The sequence below is a fragment of the Chelmon rostratus genome, chromosome 3, assembly GCF_017976325.1.
Source record: "Chelmon rostratus isolate fCheRos1 chromosome 3, fCheRos1.pri, whole genome shotgun sequence".
NCBI classification, from domain to species: Eukaryota; Metazoa; Chordata; class Actinopteri; order Chaetodontiformes; family Chaetodontidae; genus Chelmon; species Chelmon rostratus.
In genome coordinates this window covers 17,137,602-17,157,429 of record NC_055660.1, presented here as the reverse complement: position 1 = coordinate 17,157,429, position 19,828 = coordinate 17,137,602, and the positions used below count along the sequence as shown (strand labels likewise).

At 41.2% G+C, this 19,828-nt stretch overlaps 1 protein-coding gene across 2 annotated transcripts; it reads left to right on the top strand.

The window, feature by feature from the left end:
• The first annotated feature begins 5,453 nt into the window (after positions 1-5,453).
• On the top strand, positions 5,454-19,258 carry gne (glucosamine (UDP-N-acetyl)-2-epimerase/N-acetylmannosamine kinase). 2 transcript variants are annotated; one of them, XM_041933303.1, is made up of 14 exons: positions 5,454-5,583; positions 12,469-12,540; positions 12,758-12,906; positions 13,066-13,312; positions 13,499-13,706; positions 13,797-13,949; positions 14,152-14,364; positions 14,490-14,577; positions 15,300-15,510; positions 15,931-16,060; positions 16,145-16,366; positions 17,235-17,417; positions 17,702-17,818; positions 17,972-19,258. In XM_041933303.1, exons 2-14 carry the CDS (start codon positions 12,481-12,483, stop codon positions 18,205-18,207), a joined length of 2,217 nt encoding a protein of 738 aa, XP_041789237.1. In that variant the 5' UTR covers positions 5,454-5,583; positions 12,469-12,480; the 3' UTR covers positions 18,208-19,258. The 2 variants fall into 2 exon arrangements, with proteins under 2 accessions (XP_041789237.1, XP_041789236.1); XM_041933302.1 differs by lacking the exon at positions 5,454-5,583 and adding an exon at positions 9,705-9,817.
• The last annotated feature ends 570 nt before the right edge of the window (positions 19,259-19,828 follow it).

Below are 19,828 nucleotides of genomic sequence, written 5' to 3'. Positions count from 1 at the left end.
CTTTCTAGCTTCACTTTTATCTACTTACGTAAGATTTTCAGTGCACGACTTGTACTTGCAATGGAGTATTTTTTGCTTGTGGTCTTGCAATTTTTACTCAAAGAATCTTTGCAGCATACTTCCTCCACCACTGGGGTTAGGAGATGGTGTCTGATGGTAAAGTCACGTCCTTTCGTCTTCACGCAGGATATGCAGTGCACAGGGGGTAAACAGGAAGCAATGAAACATGGGCTTAATTTTGAAAAACACTCACCACCAACATTACCAATGATCAATGACAGCTGTCTTGCTCTTTAATTTCATTGCTTACAGTAATAATTTCAGGAAATAACAATCTTTTTTGATATATTCTAGTGTTTAAATTTGTGACTGACACACTGTTGCTGACAGATACAGAAAATGCCCCCAATAGAGTCTCTCTGTTTCTCCCTTGTAACTCTCTTCTTCCACAAGACAATGAATCAGTGTTTATTGATTATGTTTTGTGTCTCATTCCGGACACACACACACACACACACAGACACAAACTGCTGATAACGAGCTTTCCAGTGCAGTGGAGATCTGTGAATACATTACATGTACACTTAGAGGGTCCATGCATATTTGATGGCTATAAAAAGGTAAGGCAAGAGGAGACTTATGATGGCCCTCCTGCTCACTCTCAGCACAACACACTCTGTACCTTAGAAAATTATTCCCTCAATTTTTTTAATTACAAACAGCACAGTTTGAATATAGCAATTTCCCAGGTAGAAAACCATATTCACAACAAAACAAGCAGCAGTCATTACGTCCAGCAGTCGTCCAGCAGAGACGGTTAAAAAAAAGACTTACAGGTCAGCAGACTAGCCGAACACCCTTTGCCTATATTAGTCTGTGCTTGAAATTTATTTCTGCTTGTATTCAAAGTTTCAACCTCAAATATTTGCAGGGTGTAAACTCCTTTGCAAGGGTTCGATCTATTCAACAAATTTGTCTGGACTAAAAGCATCTCCTCCTGCTCTGTATTACCCTGTTTCCTCCAGCTGAAAACGCCCATACAGCCTCTCCCTGCTTCACGTGTGACTTTGCAGATATGATGTGTGCCCTTGAAAGAGACCTTGGCTTGCATTGCAGTCATGGCAATGAGAGCAGCACTCTGGTTACACTGCCGCCCCCCCGTGGAAAACATAGAGAAGTGCATCCCATTACAGCCCCTCTTTGCGTGGCATGATGGAACCACATTTCAGTCATACGGGAATTCCCTGAGTGACGATGCATGATATTCTGAGTTGTAAATGATAAATCATCAATTTTTTGCCTTTGGTATGGTGGTAAACAAGCTGTTTATAAGCTCCACTTTGCATTAAAAAATGAATTCCTCTGAATGAGGAATTGATGAAAAAACGAATGATTTATGGTAACACAGGTACCCTTCAGTGTACAAGGACGATGAAGAAGTGAAACAGTCTGTTTGACTTGGTTTTTAAGCACTGCTTTTAGCCCAGTTTCATTTCTTTATAACTGTCCATGTACACCGTGTAAGCCTGAAAAATTAGATGGAGACAGGGCGTCACTGTGTAACGTAATTTCCTCATACCAGCAAACTGACTGACGATGTTCTCACCCAAATACCAAACTGCTCCAAAAGCAGCCTAAAGGGGAAACATTCTTACACACAGCCTGTGTTATAAGTTTATTGAATGTGATGAAGGAAGGAGTCACAGCCCAGTCAGTGCCAGGCTCTCAGTGTGGAGCTGCTGTTTGCCTCTAAAAATGTCTGATAGTATTTGTGAGTTGGCAGCTTTTTTTTCTACTTGACCCATTTGAGAATCAAATGTGATCCTGCAAATATTGTTGAAATCATTGGAGGCCATCATTAGAGGTATGCATCTTATCTGATAGAATATAGATAGAAACAAAATCAACATTTGTCCTGTCGAAAGAAAAAAGAAAGAAAAAGATAATCTATTAAAAGGAGGGCAGATAAAGGGATGCTGAGCCGTTAACAATAGATAATCTGTGTGTTTAGATGGGTTTTTTGTTTATCTGCTGCATTTGTTTACTGTCATTGTGCACTTGTTCAGGCAGTGAAATCCTGCGCTCTCTCCGGGCTCTTATCTCACACAGCCGCTGTGATAAGATGCTCTCTACACCCAAACCAGGCTGGTTAAAAAAAACAAAAGGGAGTATTTGCTATCATGCTGCAAACTTCAGGTGTGTGTTTGCACGGGTGGATGTAAGAGACGGAGAGAGAGGCGTAGTGAGAATGAGGAAGAAAGAGAAATGCGTTGTGGGTATTCTGCGTCACATGTGCACAAATGTACAACAGGGAGGGGTGTTGGGTGATGCTGTAGTATATTTTTACTTTGCAGCAGTTGGGCATGGTAAAATTAGGCATTATTCATTCAGTTTCAACACAATGTAAAAGCAGCTTGTCAACCATCACTCACTGTTTTGCTGTCACTTTGACCCCAGGAATGTGGTCATGAAATCTCTAAAAATTGCATTAAATGAATTGACCTTTGTTGATACTGCATGTATTCCAGAAAACAGAAATCACCAAAACGCCTTTGAGACACAAAGACAAACCCCCATGACTTAGTCACAAGTTGTTGACTCTTGTCACATGTCACACATTTTCTAACTCTCTTTTTTTCTGTTGTCTGCCATCCTTTTTACAGCAGATATTGCTCAATGTTCAATAGTTGTGTAAAAACACTTAAAGATATGAAAACATGGTAATATGTGAAGCATTGAAATATCCACAGTTTGATGTTTTTTTCATCTCATTAAATTTATTTTTATGTTAAAACATATCAGTTTTAAATAATAGATTAATAAAGCATCCTATGACTCTAAATCTTTTTTTGTATTTCTCACAATCACCATAGTTATGCAAGTGTTGCCACATGATGTTTGTAACCGCAAATCAGACACTCTATCTGCACTACAATGCAGCCCATTCAGTGCAGCTGAGCCCCCTGGATACATTTCCTGTTTTAATGCATCAGAAAGGCTCAGTTCCTTCACTGTCCCTCCACAGCCGCTGCGAAACCGATTCCATGGATGCCTTGGGAAGAGAGGGTCATGCTTCAGTCATTTAACCCACTGCAAGGTAGAATCATGTCTTCAGGTGGTCGGAATAAGCTAAGAAACGATAGCACGGCACAATGCTTTCAAGAACTGGCTTACACCAAGTAACACATAGGAACAAGTGGGAAAACTTAATTTCTTGTGCAATGAAATTAGTGTTGCACTTCATGACAGCAGCAGTAGGAACACAAATCAGTAGAGGAAACCAGTTTCAGAATAAAAGATACATCATACGGACATCAACCCTAAACAGGCGCCAGAAGACCTGCCACGACTACCATACATGACAAGCATGGCCTGCTTGTGAAGGTAATATCAGGTAGTAATACATTTGTAATAGCACATGTTTGCTATCTTAAGGAATTAAGGAGTGTTTCGAGCGTTTGTTTCGACGACCATTTTACAGTCATTTTACACAGTAAGGTGCTACAAAATCTAATCTGATCAGCAGCTGTGAAGGGGAGCTTGCGGTGTAAGTATGATGTCTCTGTTATGTACTGTCATACATGCACACACACAAATGTTGCCATGATGACATGGTGTCCATCCCAACCTTACCCGTACCCTAACCCAATTCTTCACCCTCAAACTGAATGATTTATCTTCTGGGGACTTGTGGTTTGTCCCCATAAGGAAAGACGAGCCCCCCCATGTGTCACAACATGATTAATACAGGTCCACATGCATGCATGCTAGCACACACACACACACAAATATATATAGAAATGTTTTTGTGATATTTCAGGGTTGAATGGAAGGAGAGCAGAGAGGGAGATAAAGTAAGTACATTTCAGTCTCTATGCACGTCCTACTGCGTCTCCCTCTCTCTCTCTCAAACACACACACACACTCACACACACACACACACACACACACACACACACACACACACTCCTTCACTGTGACTCATCTCCTGGGCCACCCCCACCCCCTTACCACATGTCTGCTCTACCTTCAGGCACATCCAACAATCAAGCTGTCAGCGCTCTGCTATTTGCCCCTCTCTTTCTTTTCTTTTCTTTCTGTCTGTCTTTCTTTCTTTCTTTCTTTCTCTGCTTGACTTTCCACCTCAGCTCGCAGTCCTTCCAAAAACTTTTTTTCATTCTTTCCTAACTTTTCTTTTTTCTTCAGGCAAATCCCACCCAAGTCTCCTCCACCCTCTCCCTCTCGGGGCTCCTTAAAATCCACCATGATGCCGTCAGTTCTTATGCAACAGCAGCCATCGTTGTGGGGGAAATAGCCCTGCAATGCAGCACAGTTATAAAATAGCAGCATCCACTATGGGGGCTGCAGCTGAAACAAAATGTTGTCACTTCCACCACTGCTGTGTGGTTTCTTGCACTGCACTGGGGAGAAACACTGTTTTTGACCACTAAAACTGGGCTCCTGAAAAATGGTTTTCTTCTAGGTCACATCAGTGTAACCTGGTGGCAGGACTGTTTTTAGACTCACTACACTCACATGATTCATATGTTCAGACCATACTGCAATGACTTACTCTATATTAAAGCATCTGGTTATACATGATTACAGAATCTGCCTCACCTGAACAAATGTGTTTATACTCTGATTTTTTGATATGTTTTTCCTTTTCCTTTGCAGATTAGACATTTGACTATGCCTTAAAGTGTACTGCCAGCTCTCTCTCTCTCTCTCTCTCTCTCACACACACACACACACACACGCACACACACACACACACACAAACAAACAAACAAACGGGTGTATAAACATTTGCACCGTTTTCACCATTTTTGGCCAGGCTGCCACGTCTTCTGGACCGCTGGCCAGCACCCGTATAAAGTTCGCCAAAGTAAAGCAATACTACTTCCGTCCAATGCTCAAGAAAATAAATGCTGTAAGAGCTAAGATCGTCATATCCTATACTTATTGTCAGTAAAAGTAGCAATACTGCAGAACAAAATACCGCATATTTATATTACAGTACTTTACCAATTGGCTGTCATTTTTTATTGACTGAATTTATAATGTATATGCTTTGTATGCTATTTCTAACTATAGCTGTGAAATAAATGTAGTGGCGTAAGAAATTCCAATACGCACCAAACAGAGACAGGACAGAGAGAGAGGAACGATGGCCCGTGAGTTAATGTTTGCTCCGGAACTTCCAAGAAGATTAATCCGACCTTGTTGATCAATATTTGTATCTGTATCTGTTTACTGAATTTGTGCCACTGTGTGTATGCTCGGTTTTGGATGACTGAAGGGAGGCAACATAAGAGTAGTTTGGGATGATACCTTGTGTCATTATCTACCGCCACCTCACACACACACAAAAGTTTCCATTTTTGCAGTTTTATTATGAAGGTCTAAATCCGGCAAATCCGGTGTAGTTCTGGCGAAGCCCCCTCGTGTTGTTTCCCAGATGCTGAATAACGTTGGCTGGCAACGTTTACCTGCAGGAACTCAAAGCAGGAGGGAAATAAGTGAATGTAACCACCGATAGCTTCAGCATGAGATGAAAACAGCGTCTCCTGGTGATTCAAGGTAATTTTCGTTGAATGGAAAGCCACAACAGTGTTGTACAATAGTAACGGTTGGTAACTTCAGGTTACTGAGGTTGAGTTCACCAGCTAGCATTAGCTAACTTAGCGCTGCGCCACTGTTTAACGTTCAGTCAGCATCTGAGGATGAGTTGGACAACGAGTCCAAGAGACTCGCAATATAAAACTGCAATGATGTTAATATGGTGGTGTGTGCAATCGTATTTTTCGTTGTCAGACTCGTCGACGAGCTTGCTGTGCACAGCATAACTTAGTAGCTAAAGTCATTACCGTTATCCACTGCCGGTGCTAAGGCGCGACGCAAACTCTTTCCGTTAATTTTCTATGGGACACGAGCCAATCGCTTCGCAAGGCATTATGGGATTACAGGCGACGCAGTCTTGACCGGCGACGCGAAAATCACAATTTAGACAAGTTCATACAGTATGCTTACACAATGTATGCTAACGAGCAACTCAGTATACATACATATACTTAGGAAAGCGATGTTGGTGAATTGTTTGCTTCCAGAGAGTCTTATCAGTTAATGTTCAATAAATCTTAAGTACAAAAGATAAAAATGTCCATGTAAATGGCGCTGGCGTTGACTTCAGCTGCTTGTTATAAGATGCTGAAACTTTAAAGAAGTGATCTGGGTCACAATCTAACTAACTTCTGGCTACACAGAACAGTTTGTGAGCGACTGAGTGGCAAGGACACGTACCCAACAGGCATGTTAAAATAAATTCTGTTCATATTGATAAAGGTTAGCTAGCTACCCATCTGCAAAATAATGCAGTACGTGTTGCGCTAATCTGACTATAACTGCAGGCCACAACTACATCACTTTCCGTTAATGTGGTAAAATGTTATCAGTTTTACTTTATGCAATCTGAGTAAATGGGTATGGACGAGGGACTGGTGGTTTGTCACATATGAATATTAAGATGGATTCGCAGGACGAGTAGCTGTTTCCTTATAAAGGTCATTAGATGGCAGCATCTCATTAACATTACTTTCATTTGTATCTGCCATTTGTCAGAGCCTCAGTAGTAACACTGTAAGATAATTGTGTTTATGTTGCTTGATTGTTGTCTTAAAGCCTTTCCTTTTTTAGTTAAGCAAATCAGATATCAGTCCTGCAAATCAGAAATAAAATGTTGTATGAGGAAAGGAAGTGATAATTATAGGTACTCCAGTGTAAGAATACTGGAAATCTAATATAGCTATTAAACAGGGAATTTGTTTTTTTAAAGACTAATTTTACATTGGGTAGCTGTTTCTAAAGACTCATGTTAGTTATCAAATAAGGCTACACTGTATGTTTTGTTCTCATACTACTGTATGATTTGATGATAGTTCTGTGGAGAAGCAGGTTTTGGGCAAAGTCCATGTGGTATCTCCTGTGTCCTCAGTGAACCAGGATGCCACGACTGTGTCAACACAGAGGGCAGTTTACCTGGTTAATGTTTAATTTCGTTTTTATTCCCCAGCCGGGAAAATTTGTGTAAAGATTGGCCAGCCACCACCATTTTGAAAGTCTGAGCTGCTGATTCTGATTTTGCTCGATTTTGATTTTCTTTCGTTCTAAGAACTATAATTGACAGCACGCACAAACTTTTTTTTAAAACCTTAAGAAAAAAATCAATTGTATGTTCATAGTCAAACATTGACTATTGCATAACTCCACTAACTCAACCAGGTTACAGGACCTTCTCTCACTCAAATCTCAAAATGAAGTGCTCCAGGTTACTGGACTGAATTTTTTGTTAAGTAAAAAAATAAAATAAAATGAAGATAAAGTGCAGAATATCCCACTTTGTCTCACACATGAGGCATGCACATATATTTGACTGGCACGGAATCGGATATGTCTGACACTGATTGGCTGCTCAACCGTGATGGTCGATCATGCTGAAAACCTTCAGATTCAAGTCACCCGCCGATTAATCGATGGATATCTAATTTTTGACTAATGAGTAAAAAATAGTACCGCTCCCAAGAATGCCACATTAAAATTAGAATGGTCAAGATGCTTCTAGCTTCTCATCAAAGTGAATGTAAACGTCTTGGCCTTAGGACAATGCTCAAGACAATACTCAAGACTGCTTGTTTTGCATGACTGCTTTAGAGAGCTCAGCAGGAAGAATTCCCCTCAAGACATGGAAACAGGCTTCCTGCAATTCTGCCTGAATTGCATTTTTGTATTTCGCATTAGTGCAAATGTCAGTGTGATTTTCCGTTTGAATTAGTAGTTTATGCAGCAGATACATGATGTAAAATACACGTCTTTGACCTTGTTGTTTTCATTTCTCTAAAATGAAGTGACTTAGGAAAAGAATATGGCACCATTACCTTGAACTCTTTTGGTAAATTGTGGAAAATAAAAGCCTGTAGGCCCTTGAACCTCTTAGATAAACAGAGATCCCTTGGTAATGGTGAGTCAGTGAACTCCCGTGAATCAGTTGTGATAGACTGTATTGTTAATAGGGCTTTGTTATCATTTGAACTCTGGCCACAACTGTGTCTGAACAGGTAGGTAGGTCATTTAGGGTTGCTAAAGACAAAGGTTTTCCTGACCAGTGAGGTGAAGGCATCCAAGTGGTGCAGTCTGTTACTAGAGAGGTGACCAGAATACAACTGTCACTCTTTGTAGGCTTATCTGTGTTGGTGGTGTTGTGTGCAGGCCTGGGCAGAGACTGACTATCACTGGGATAATTAACGAAAGTAAAGGCACGACTGCACACTCAGCCCGTAAAACTTTACAGGCCAATTCGCCTATACCAATGACTGCCAACTGACCGCCCACAGCAAAAAAAAAAAAAAAAAAGCTCCGTCCACGTCACCACCACCAGCTATACTACAGAGGAAGTATCCCAACTCCTGAAGCCCCAACCACGACTCAAAAAACCACCCCAAACGACGTGTGAATGGGTTAAAGCAATGTTGCAAAAAAAAAAAGATATTTTGGCAGGGGATTTTAAAATCATCTTCGATCTTCTGTGGCTTTAATCGAAGCAAGTTGAAGTCCGGAGTGAAAAGTCGCACCACACAACTGCTGCTCTGAGAACAATCCACAAAGGACAACTATGCCGTCGTTTGTTGCTGGAGCAGTGTTGTATGTTTGGATGTATTTTGCTAATTCCTTTGTTATGAATAAATTTAGAAAAATCTAACATTGCTTACTAGTGGAGAAAGATCATCTATTAGCTTGGCAACTCCTGGGAATGCGCCAAAAATCTGTAATTTACAGTTTACTCCATCCATCCATTCTCCAACTCCATCCGCTCCCATGCAAGCCATTTCCTTGAGCCTAACACAGCACACTGGCTGAACTGGAGGTGGTAACTCCTGATTTGCTGGAGAATCACTAAGCTTGTCTATTAGATGCAAGAGGCTTCATTTAGGTTTGTTTTAGTTGGCCAACTGCTGTGTTGGGTCCCGAACTGAGCATTTTTGTTTGCTTCCTGGGATCCTGAAGATTGTAGGTGGTAGCTGAGCCATGTTTGCATGTTCACACTGATATAGGATCATAAAAATGACATTAATTTTGTAAGAAAGTCAAAAAATTAAACAATAGGCTAATTAGACCTAAATAAATGAATAAAATATGTGTATATATTGAAGTCCAGCCCCCACAGTGTCTGCTTAGAACAGTTCTGGCCCTTGGATGAATGCAGTTGAGGAGCCCTGGCCTATACCTTCCTGATGTCTAGACTTTGATGAGAAATATCCTAAAAAGCAATGATTTTCAGTAGTTATTTGGTGACATCACATGTATTCCTTCCAGTAGACATGGCAGAAACCGTTTCCTGTTGCCCCTTTTAAAAGAGAATTTGTGTGGCGTCCAGGGAAGAAATTTTACAAATTATTTTCTGACAGTCTCCAGATTCACCTGAGGCATATTGTGTCTGACATTTGCCATGTCACATGGTTATGGAGACATGTTCTTTGCTTCCCTGCACTCAGCCAATCGCCAGCTTTCAAGTCAAAGGAACCCAGCCCCTCCCCCAGCATGTCTGTGTCACCCCACCTCTCTCTCTTCTTTTCTCTCTTCCTCTGCTGCTTGCTGGCTTGCGCATGCCTGCCGTCCCTCCATTTAACAGTGCAGCCAGGCTAACAAGAGAAATTAAAAAAAATAAAAGGACTGAAAAAAAGAGCAGAGGGTGATTTTAGCTGAGAATCCACAGAGTCGTGGGATGGAGAAGCATCCGGGTTCTCTATGCATAAACCCACATGTGAGTCAGATGGCCTTTTTTTTCCTCATTCCTTCCTCTCTCATATTTTTCTTCTTTACCTTCATATCCTTCCTTTCTTTCTCACTGTCTGTCATTACCTCTCTTCTCCCCTGTCTGTACAGTATCTCTGTCTTGCTCTGTTGCGGTGTCATCCCTGCCTTTCTGCATGCGTCCCTGCCCCCATTCTATAACACTGGCTGCTGATGCTGTCTTGTGATGCTTGAATAGAAGTCACGGAGTGCTGACTGAGATTCAGGGTAAATCACAGGATTTAGTCAAAGAACGTTTTTTTTGTATGACCTGGCACATGAGAGGAACAGCCACCCAGGAATGAGTCTTATGTTGCTTGTGTTTTCATTTTGAATTCACTCGGTGCTGTTGAGATGCTGCTGCTGCTGTTAATTTTAGGCTGCATGTGAATTTCCATGTTTTAAGCGAGGCTGTCCAAATACCCTGCTGACCCTCCTGTAGCTCATCTGTGAGTTTCATGTTTCTTTTTGAAACTAAACTGAAACTGAGCAGCAGTGCCTTTTCAAGACAGTAACAGTGGGAAACATCAGCCCTAACGCTAAATAAAAGAAGAGCGACACGACGTGGCATATTAAATGTTTTAACCACGTTCCCTTAAAGGTGTGAGAGTGAGAAGGGAGAAGTTATAAAGCCCAACTGAAATCAAAAGTCACATTCCTGTAAGCAATCGAAAATATTAGTTAATTATTGAACAAAAAAAAAAAGCTTTCGAAGAGAGGTTAGAGTGAGTTGGCAGCTGCTGATTGGTACCAGCGTTATCTTGGCCAGTGAGATAGTATGTACAAACTTCTTTTAATTGCATGTCAGCGGGGGCAGAGCGTTGTAATCCAATTCGATTCTGTTATTACTGCGTAATTACCTGCATAATATCACTGTAATACTGTTTATGAAAGCTTTTTATTTTATTGAACACTGTTGCCAAGAAATGCGACCAGAAATCCTGTTAAAAATATGCTGAATATGGTGTCTGTAATTCTACTCCATGAAACTTATTTCCTTTTTTCTTACCTCCAATATTTTTTTTTTTTTACTGGGGACCAGTAAAAACCAGGAGGTCTGCCAGCCCTGCGTCACTGATTTCTTGCTAGCTGAGCTGGGTTCAATCATATGTTCCCAGTCTTGATCCACTTAAAACATTTTAGAAGATGTTGGAAAGCCTCTGTCACTCATTTCTTCCTGCTTATCTTGAGTAACACAATCAATAATGACAAGTAAAGTGGTAAACAGCATTCAGGTGTCTTCATTGTCATTTTGATAATGATGCACACAGGTGTCACACCATTGAACTGGACAATATGGTATTCTGTCTGCATTACAGCTCAAGTCAAGAACTTTGACTTGCAATACTAGATTACTTCAGAGGGATTTTTGAGGCTGATGTTGATGTGTGCTAAGCTAAGCTTGGGCAAAACTCTGAACCCCAAATTGCTCCTGATGGCCAGGCTAGTACCCTGTGTGGTGGCTTGCTGCCGTCTGTGTGTTAGTGTTTGCGTGAATGAGTGAAAGAGCAGAAAAACCTAGTAAAGTGCTTTGGATAGCTGATATGACATATGACAATCTTTTGTACATGGTAAATGGCAAGGCTGTTTTGAGTTGAGCTGTTCTTTGATCCCAATTTTTCCCCCCATGTTAATTACTTACTTACTTAATATCCCTTTCTTTTTGCCCCCTCCACCTAATACCCAGTGCCTTCATTTTTGATTTTGCAAACAAAGACTTCATTCTCAGTGGCTAATGATTCTACATTTACCATTCATTTACTTTGTGTTTGCACGAGTCAAATGGATGATTAGAAAAGAAAATGCAAATGATGGCAAGCAGTGGAACTAAAAAGGCACTTTCCATGGCTCTCATAGCTGTACTCATGACTATATTTCAAGCAGCATGGCCTGTGGTAAGCAATGAATCACGCCATGGAAAACATGATGGAATTTAATATACCACAGTGGGAACCCTCTTTTTTCTTTTTTCTTTTAATCCTTGTTTGTTAGCTCATTCTGATGTCAATGACCTCCATTCCTAGAAGTGCAAAAGAGTGAAATGCAGCTCAGTCAGTGGTGAAGTCTAACCCCTGGAGTTTGTGAATTCCTTGCACTCAATCTCCTCTGGAATTTGAGGTCTTTGTGGTTTACCGCAGTGGCACAATTCTATACTGTAACTCTGCATGTTATCTGGAAAGACGCCTGAAAATTGGTGTTGTCTTATACTTAAGAACGAGAAATTAACTGCTCGATTGGGAAAGCGCAGCTGTCATAACGTATTCACAGCAGCAGATGGCAGCAAGTATTTGTAGGCGGGGGATTATTTTTTGAATGAAGGAAGCCATTGTCACTGGAAACCTCAGCACCAGTTATAGTTTGACTTTTGCCTTGCCACGCAGAGCACTGACCTACAGCATGTTTCCCACGTCTGGAAAAATGTGTCAGCATGTGTTCTTCATGTAAAATGCGAAACATTTTTAGTGTAGTTTTGTTGTGTTTTCATGCTACAGCATCTGAATATTGGGAAGGCCCAAGTGAGTATGACCCGTGGGTGGGTTAGGGTATTGAAAATAATGGATAATATTATGCTTTTCAAAGTCATTACTGCATCTCACTCTCTGTTTTGTCCTTGTTTTCCAGGAGCTTTACTATATGAGAATGCAAAGGGGGAGAGGAAAGATGGACAGGAAAAGGACAGAAGAGCAGAATCAGGTGTGGCTTTGAAAATAACAGTTTATTTATTTATAACAGTGTCATTCTGTATTTGTATGGTAGAATGGATGCATATATGACGCCTTTGTACATCAAGATGGTATCAGACTTCTGGTGGAAAGAGGGGCGAGTTTTTATGTCTTGTACAAACTAAATTCAAATCAGTTAACATTCTCTGTGCGTGTGCATGTGGTGGTTACGTCTTCATTTGATGTAGTGTGGGAAGAGGCTGAGGGTGTGTGTGGCAACATGCAACAGAGCGGACTACTCCAAGCTGGCCCCCATCATGTTTGGGCTCAAATCCCGCCCTGATGAGTTTGAACTGGAAGTTGTCGTGCTTGGCTCCCACCTCATTGATGACTACGGGTAAGACCAAGTGGCACAGCAGCGTCTGTCTAGTTCTAAACACAGCATAATCCATAATCGGCAACATTTGTTCAGTCGTGTTTAGACCTGTCTTCATTATGAAACTCTACTCCTTTACTCAAGTTTTTCCTTTTATTTGTGTTACTTGCCACTCTGCAGGAACACGTTTCGTATGATCGAGCAGGATGACTTTGACATCAGCTCGAAGCTCCACACCATTGTGAGAGGAGAGGATGAGGCAGCTATGGTGGAGAGCGTCGGGCTAGCACTTGTGAAACTCCCTGATGTCCTACAGAGGTTGCGCCCAGACATCCTGGTGGTGCATGGTGACCGTTTCGACGCGCTGGCTCTAGCAACTGCTGCGGCGCTGATGAACATTAGAATACTTCACCTAGAGGGAGGAGAGGTGAGGAGGCAGGTCTCACGTATATTATTTCTTGTCGCACTAGTGTGACACAAGCGATTGACAGAGGTTTGTTTTTTTTCTTTTCATGCCCCTGTCTGTAAGACTTTGTGCAATAACATTTTAGTAATTGTTACCAAATGACAAATAACATAAAGCATCTCTTCTCTCCCTTGCTCCTTTTCCCAGGTGAGTGGCACAATCGATGACTCAATCCGCCACGCCATCAGTAAACTGGCCCATTACCACGCCTGCTGCACGCGCATGGCAGAGCAGCACCTTATTGCCATGTGTGAGGACCACTCTCGCATCCTGCTGGCTGGCTGCCCTTCATATGATAAGCTGCTGTCGAGTCACCACAGAGAGGACTACATGGATATCATCAAAAGCTGGCTGGGTACTTGGAGATACGGTCATGAGGCAGAAATATAGTGTGACGTCAGAGAATGTTTGTATGTCATGTGTGGGGTGTTTATTCATGTTGCAGGTGACAAGGTGCAGAAGTGTGACTATATTGTGGCTTTGCAGCACCCAGTTACCACTGACATCCAGCACTCCATTAAGATCTACGGGCTCATGCTGGATGCCCTGCTGTCCTTTAACAAAACGACCCTCATCCTCTTCCCTAACATTGATGCCGGTTAGTTTTACTCACTGGTCCCTTTATTTCCTTCTTGTTTTTGCAGGCTCTGTTTTCCTCTGTGTGTGAGTGTTTTGCGAAAGTAAAGTTGGGATCACAATGATTATAGCATTTTTGGATTAGAGGTTGTTGGAGAGAAAAAGAATTAATTGAATTAATAATGAATTTATGTCACTTGACCGGCCCTTTCCTATTTAAACAGGAAGTAAGGAGATGGTGCGTGTGATGCGAAAGAAGGGCATTGAGCAGCACCCCAACTTCCGGGCAGTGAAGCACATTCCCTTTGACCAGTTCATCCAGCTAGTGTGCCACGCCGGCTGCATGATTGGAAACAGCAGCTGTGGGGTGCGAGAGGCCGGGGCCTTCGGCACACCTGTTATTAATCTGGGAACAAGGCAAACTGGCAGAGAAACCGGTAGGTAGGACTGAAAGCAAGACTATCATTAAATTCTACCTTTGCCGTAGTTGTTGTCCTGATTTCCTCTCCGACAGAGAGGTTGTTTATCTAAATATCTGTGTTGGCATTTTTCTCTTTGCCAGGTGAAAATGTTTTGCATGTGAGAGATGCGGACAGTCAGGATAAGATCTACCACGCTCTGGAGCTGCAGTTTGGAAAGAGATACCCCTGGTATGACCAATGTACTCCCTTTCTGTCTTACTGGGTCTTTGTCCTCCAGTTTGTACTGAGAAATAATAATCTGATAATAACTAATCTGATTTCTGTAACTGAATCAGGCACAGCTCAGCTGTTCCATCCCGATTTCTGTGTCAAACACTGGCACATGGACACTTTTACTATTATTGTACCAGGACTAGTTTTTATTAAGTCGAGAGCTCTCTCAGGTGCATTGCAAATGTTGTTACATTTCTCCAGAACAGTTTTAATTGCCATATTTATATTTATATATTTGTTAAATAACTTGTTTATGCAAGAGGCTCTGCTTCACTGTGCTTGTGGCTGACTGTTTATTTATTCATTCAGTGCTTATTAGACAGCAGAAGCAGACAGGAAACAGGGGACAGAGGGGTATGAAATAGAAAAAAAGGTTGCTGGCTGGACTCAAAGGCGGTGTGGCCATCTGGCATACACAGTAACCATTCGGCTACCAAAGCTCCTTTTGCTGGTGATTTAAAAAGCAGATCTCGCAGATTACTTTTCCGTATGGAGATTACGGTTAAGATCACATAAAACTGCAACGGACACATGAATAAATGCTGCATGCACCACAGATTTTGCTTACTGGATGTTTCCTTTGACTCATAATTGGTTGGCTCACAGTAAATGTGGCATCTGAAGTGAGTGAGCATGATGAATGATATGAAAACTGGTGTGTTTCTGCTTCCCCTCAGCTCTAAGATATATGGTGATGGCAATGCAGTTTCTCGTATTCTGAATTTTTTACATACCATTGACCTGGATGAGCCCCTCCAGAAGACATTCTGTTTCCCCCCAGTGAAAGACTCCATCTCCCAGGACATTGATCACATCCTGGAGACACAGAGTGCTTTATCTATTGATCTGGGAGGAACCAACCTCAGAGTGGCCATCGTCTGCATGAGGGTACGCTGCATAGACTCTGTAATCCTTTTGACATCCAAAAAGATGCCACTCCATAAATATTTATCACATGCTAGGTGGCGCTGCTCATGAAGGTATTTGTTTCACTGTCAAGTGGGTGTTAATAGAGCTATGATTCAAATTATACCAACAAAACCTCAAAAAGTACAAAGCAGGCTAAATGCTATTTATAGGCTCTAATATTGTTACATAGTGTGTCTTCATTATGATTCAAATTCTGCCTCAATTTTGCAGTAACCATTATTAATTAACAATGAATTATAACAGTTTATTTTACTAACTTTGAATATACAATCCCCTTTTAATTTCCTCTGAGGCATGTGGTGAACCTGTGGCATGCTTGTCTTCACTATTGCTATTCTTCCATTTTCTCCCTCCTTCACTACCTCCCTCTGCGTCCAGGGTAACATAGTAAAGAAGTATACTCAGGCCAATCCAAAGACCTTCGAGTCCAGGATGCAGCTCATACTAAAGATGTGTGCAGATGCCATGCAGGATGCAGTCGGCCATAACTGTAGAATACTTGGCGTCGGTATGAAAAAAGAACACATTACATTCCTTAATGCAAAACCACATTATAGGACTGTCATCTCATAGCTGTTCCTCTGCATCTTAGGAGTGTCCACAGGCGGGCGCGTAAACCCACAAGAAGGCGTGGTCCTACACTCCACAAAGCTGATCCAGGAGTGGTCCTCGGTGGACCTGAGAACACCCATCTCTGACTCCCTGCACCTACCCGTCTGGGTTGATAACGATGGCAACTGTGCCGCGTTGGCTGAGAGGAAGTTTGGCCACGGCAAGGGAGTGGAGAACTTTGCCACTGTCATCACAGGAACAGGTGCGAAGTCGGGATTTTCATTCAATTATTTGGCCCTTCATTATCAGTGTGAACAGGGTTGGTGCAAGTAATTACATGTAATGAAATTGTCATTAAAAAAAACAAACAAATCAACTGTATTTTGGAAAAATGCCTGCGGTTTAACATAGTTCTTGAGCGTGGTAGGTAATTGTACATTATCACACTTCTTTTCAGTCACTATTCATATTGCGGTTTTGAAAATTGAATGTAATCCTTCTGGTAAATGTATATGTATAATAGAGTTTGAAAGTAGGAGTATTGCAAAGTATTGTGACACATGATGTGGTACACAAACATGATGACATGCATTGTGAAGCTGAAAAATTTCTTTCAAAATAAACCAGCTCTTACGGCTATTTGAGCTTGGCAAAGTGGTGATGCAGTAGACTGGATTGGCTTTTTTCAATGTCTGTCACCCTGTAGGCTATCACCTGTCACCCTAAGATAACAAGCAAGCTGCGTTAAGATTAAAAAGCCTTCAGACAATGGCGTTGTCAGTGGAAACTCCTTTGTCTGTGTCTTTGCCGACTCTGTAGGCATTCAAATACTCACCAGGCTGAGCACCAGTATTCAATGCATTTGCTTTGGAAATTGTGGTCTTTCTGGGAACATATTTAGGCTTATTAAGGAATTCCCTGCTGTCACACTAAATGTGTTGTGAGTGTCAAACTGAGAGCCCTCTATCATGAATTGAAGCAAATTTTGATCATCATTATAATAAATAAATAATCAGCCTTATTTGAAAATAATGTATGATGTGATTGTACTGACATCCTTTAATTACTTAAATCAGTTGCTTGATTGTATTGACTGTCTGAGGAATTTAATATCTTCACTCTGTGTGTAGGTATTGGAGGAGGGATCATCCATCAAAATGAGCTGATCCATGGCAGTACCTTTTGCGCCGCAGAGCTGGGTCACATCATGGTTTCACTAGATGGCCCTGAGTGCTCGTGTGGCAGCAGAGGATGCATAGAGGCCTACGCGTCTGGCATGGCCCTGCAGAAAGAGGCCAAAAGGCTGCATGACGGTGAGCGTCTTGAGTCTCAGAACATTCCTTGAAGCTCGATACACACAAAAACAGCCCTTTTGAACTTTAAGATAAAAGCTGAAAGTACAAAAGTGTAGACACAGACAAAACGTACTGTTCTGTTATTGAAATAGTCTTACAATGTATGACTTTGTTGAAATCTAGCTGGATGAAGAAAACCTAGCAAAGTGGTTAATATAATGTAGCTCCGTACCACATGTCTCATACCATCATTCATCATTTACATACACACAACTGACCTGTGTGTTTTATGTGTCTCTCAGAGGACCTGCTGGAGGTGGAGGGGATGGATATGAAGCGCTCGGAGCCAGTCACTGCTGCCCACCTCATCAAAGCAGCCAGACTGGGGAACTCCCAAGCTGACGCTGTTCTGAACAAGGGTCAGAGCACAATGCAAGCACACACACAAGTACAGATCTGTTGAAGAAATTCAAACTGCGCAGTTTGTTTAATCACACACTGGTTGTAAAACCTGCTACTAAAAAAAGAGAAAAATCTAATTTTTATCTATCTTCATCTTCCCCTCTCCACAGCCTCCACAGCACTAGGTGTGGGCATCATCAACATCCTCCACATAGTAAACCCAACGTTGGTGATTCTGTCCGGAGTCTTGGCCTCTTACTACCAGGACCCAGTGCAGCGTATCATCTCTGAGAGAGCCCTCTCCTCTGCCCAGAACATCAAGGTTGTCACGTCAGACTTGGAGGAACCTGCTTTACTTGGAGCAGCTAGCATGGTGTTAGACTATGCAACCAGAAGGATATATTGAAGGATATAGTCCTGATTTACTAAGGACTTGTACCAACAAGCAGACTGCAAAACTGAAAGTAGTTGCTGTTTTGCCCAGATAGATACATAAGCATATCTAGGGGATACATTTGTTTAAAGGCTAGACTGACAATGCGTTCAAACGATCATGTTTTTACTAAGAGTTAAACATTTTTTAAAATGACTTTCTTTTTTTCTTGTTGATTACCTCTATATATCTTGCCTGAGAGAATCATGCCTTCACCAGGCCATATGGTGGCCAGATTCCAACATGGATACGTCATGTGTAAAATGGGTCCTTTTGATGGGCCAGCAATTAAGCATCAGCTTTTGAGTAAACAGCGAAGCCAAAAGTACCCATACAGGGTAGGACTCAGCCTCTCTACTCTACTGCAGGTAATGTGATGTAGGTGGAATGAAAAGTCTGTCAGTATAGAAAGCTCATTTCAGATGTGACCAAAATATTACTGTAACATTCTCCCGTACCTTCCTCTCAATTCTCCATAGTTGCTTACTGTCTCACAGTTCCTTAACACTTGTTCAACGTTTTCATTTTCAATTTTGATCTGTTTTTGAGGTATTACTTTTCCATGTTTTGTTATACGTTAAATTATTTGAGGTGTTTGAAGAAAATGTTGTTGATTTAAGATGAAGGTTTAAGGAGTTGACAGTCTTGAAGGCTTTCGAGGTAATAAATGGTTAATGAAAAGTAATTAAAATGTTATACTGACCTATATTAACGAAATGTTAAGGCAACAACTGCCTTAGCCTTGTAGCTGCTACAGTATAATGAGGCCTGTCAATCTTTTGCCTGAATCAGGTGAATTTTACATACATACAGACTTTCTGAACTGTGATTTGAAAGTGTTCTTCATGCCTTCTAAAGATGTATTTTATTTCAAAAAATTTACATGGTTTTTATGTACTATTACATGCTGTATTGTACATTTCATGGTAATTGAAATTTTTAGATGTATTTAATTGTAGTTTTCTTTGTTTTTGTCCAAATAAATACACTTTATTTAAGTCAAGGGAGGAAGACATGGATATTCTATGGAGTACAGATCCTATTGACGCTGCTGCAAAAGCCCAGTCCACAACATTTTTAATCTCTTTGGTTGTCTATGCAGTGTCTTAGTTTGGCATGTACATAGAAAAGTGCATTTGTTACAATGCAGTTGAAATACAAATCTCTTGTAGTTCAGCATTTACAGCCTTGAAATACTAGTATAACATACAATATGTTCAGTGGTAAATAAGCCCAAATAAGAGTCACACAGTTTTGTAAGAAGTTTTTTGTAAAAGAATACATAAAAAATATATTCATGATAAAATAAACAAATCTGCTTTTATGGCAATGTGCTTCTGAGGCTCCAGTAGAGTAAAGAAAGTGACTAAGCTGCGGCTTCTAAAAGCAGTCTCCTTGATTTTTAAATTGTATAGTCACATAGCAATGAGGTGTTACAGTTCTGTAACAAATTTTCACCTGTATTAGAAAGGAGACACACCTTTGGTTTTCATGTCTGTAAAGGAAGCAATAACTGGATGCATACATTGTTACTTGTGGGTCATGATGTTCAGTACCACAGGTTACAGCTCCAAAAAAAAAGGCTGGAGTTTCT

Coding starts and splice junctions, on each gene's coding strand:
- gne (XM_041933302.1), top strand. CDS start 9,779: ATGGAGAAGCATCCGGGTTCTCTATGCATAAACCCACAT. Junction 13,313..13,498: donor TTCACCTAGAGGGAGGAGAG/GTGAGGAGGCAG, acceptor TCCTTTTCCCAG/GTGAGTGGCACAATCGATGA. Junction 13,950..14,151: donor CTTCCCTAACATTGATGCCG/GTTAGTTTTACT, acceptor CTATTTAAACAG/GAAGTAAGGAGATGGTGCGT.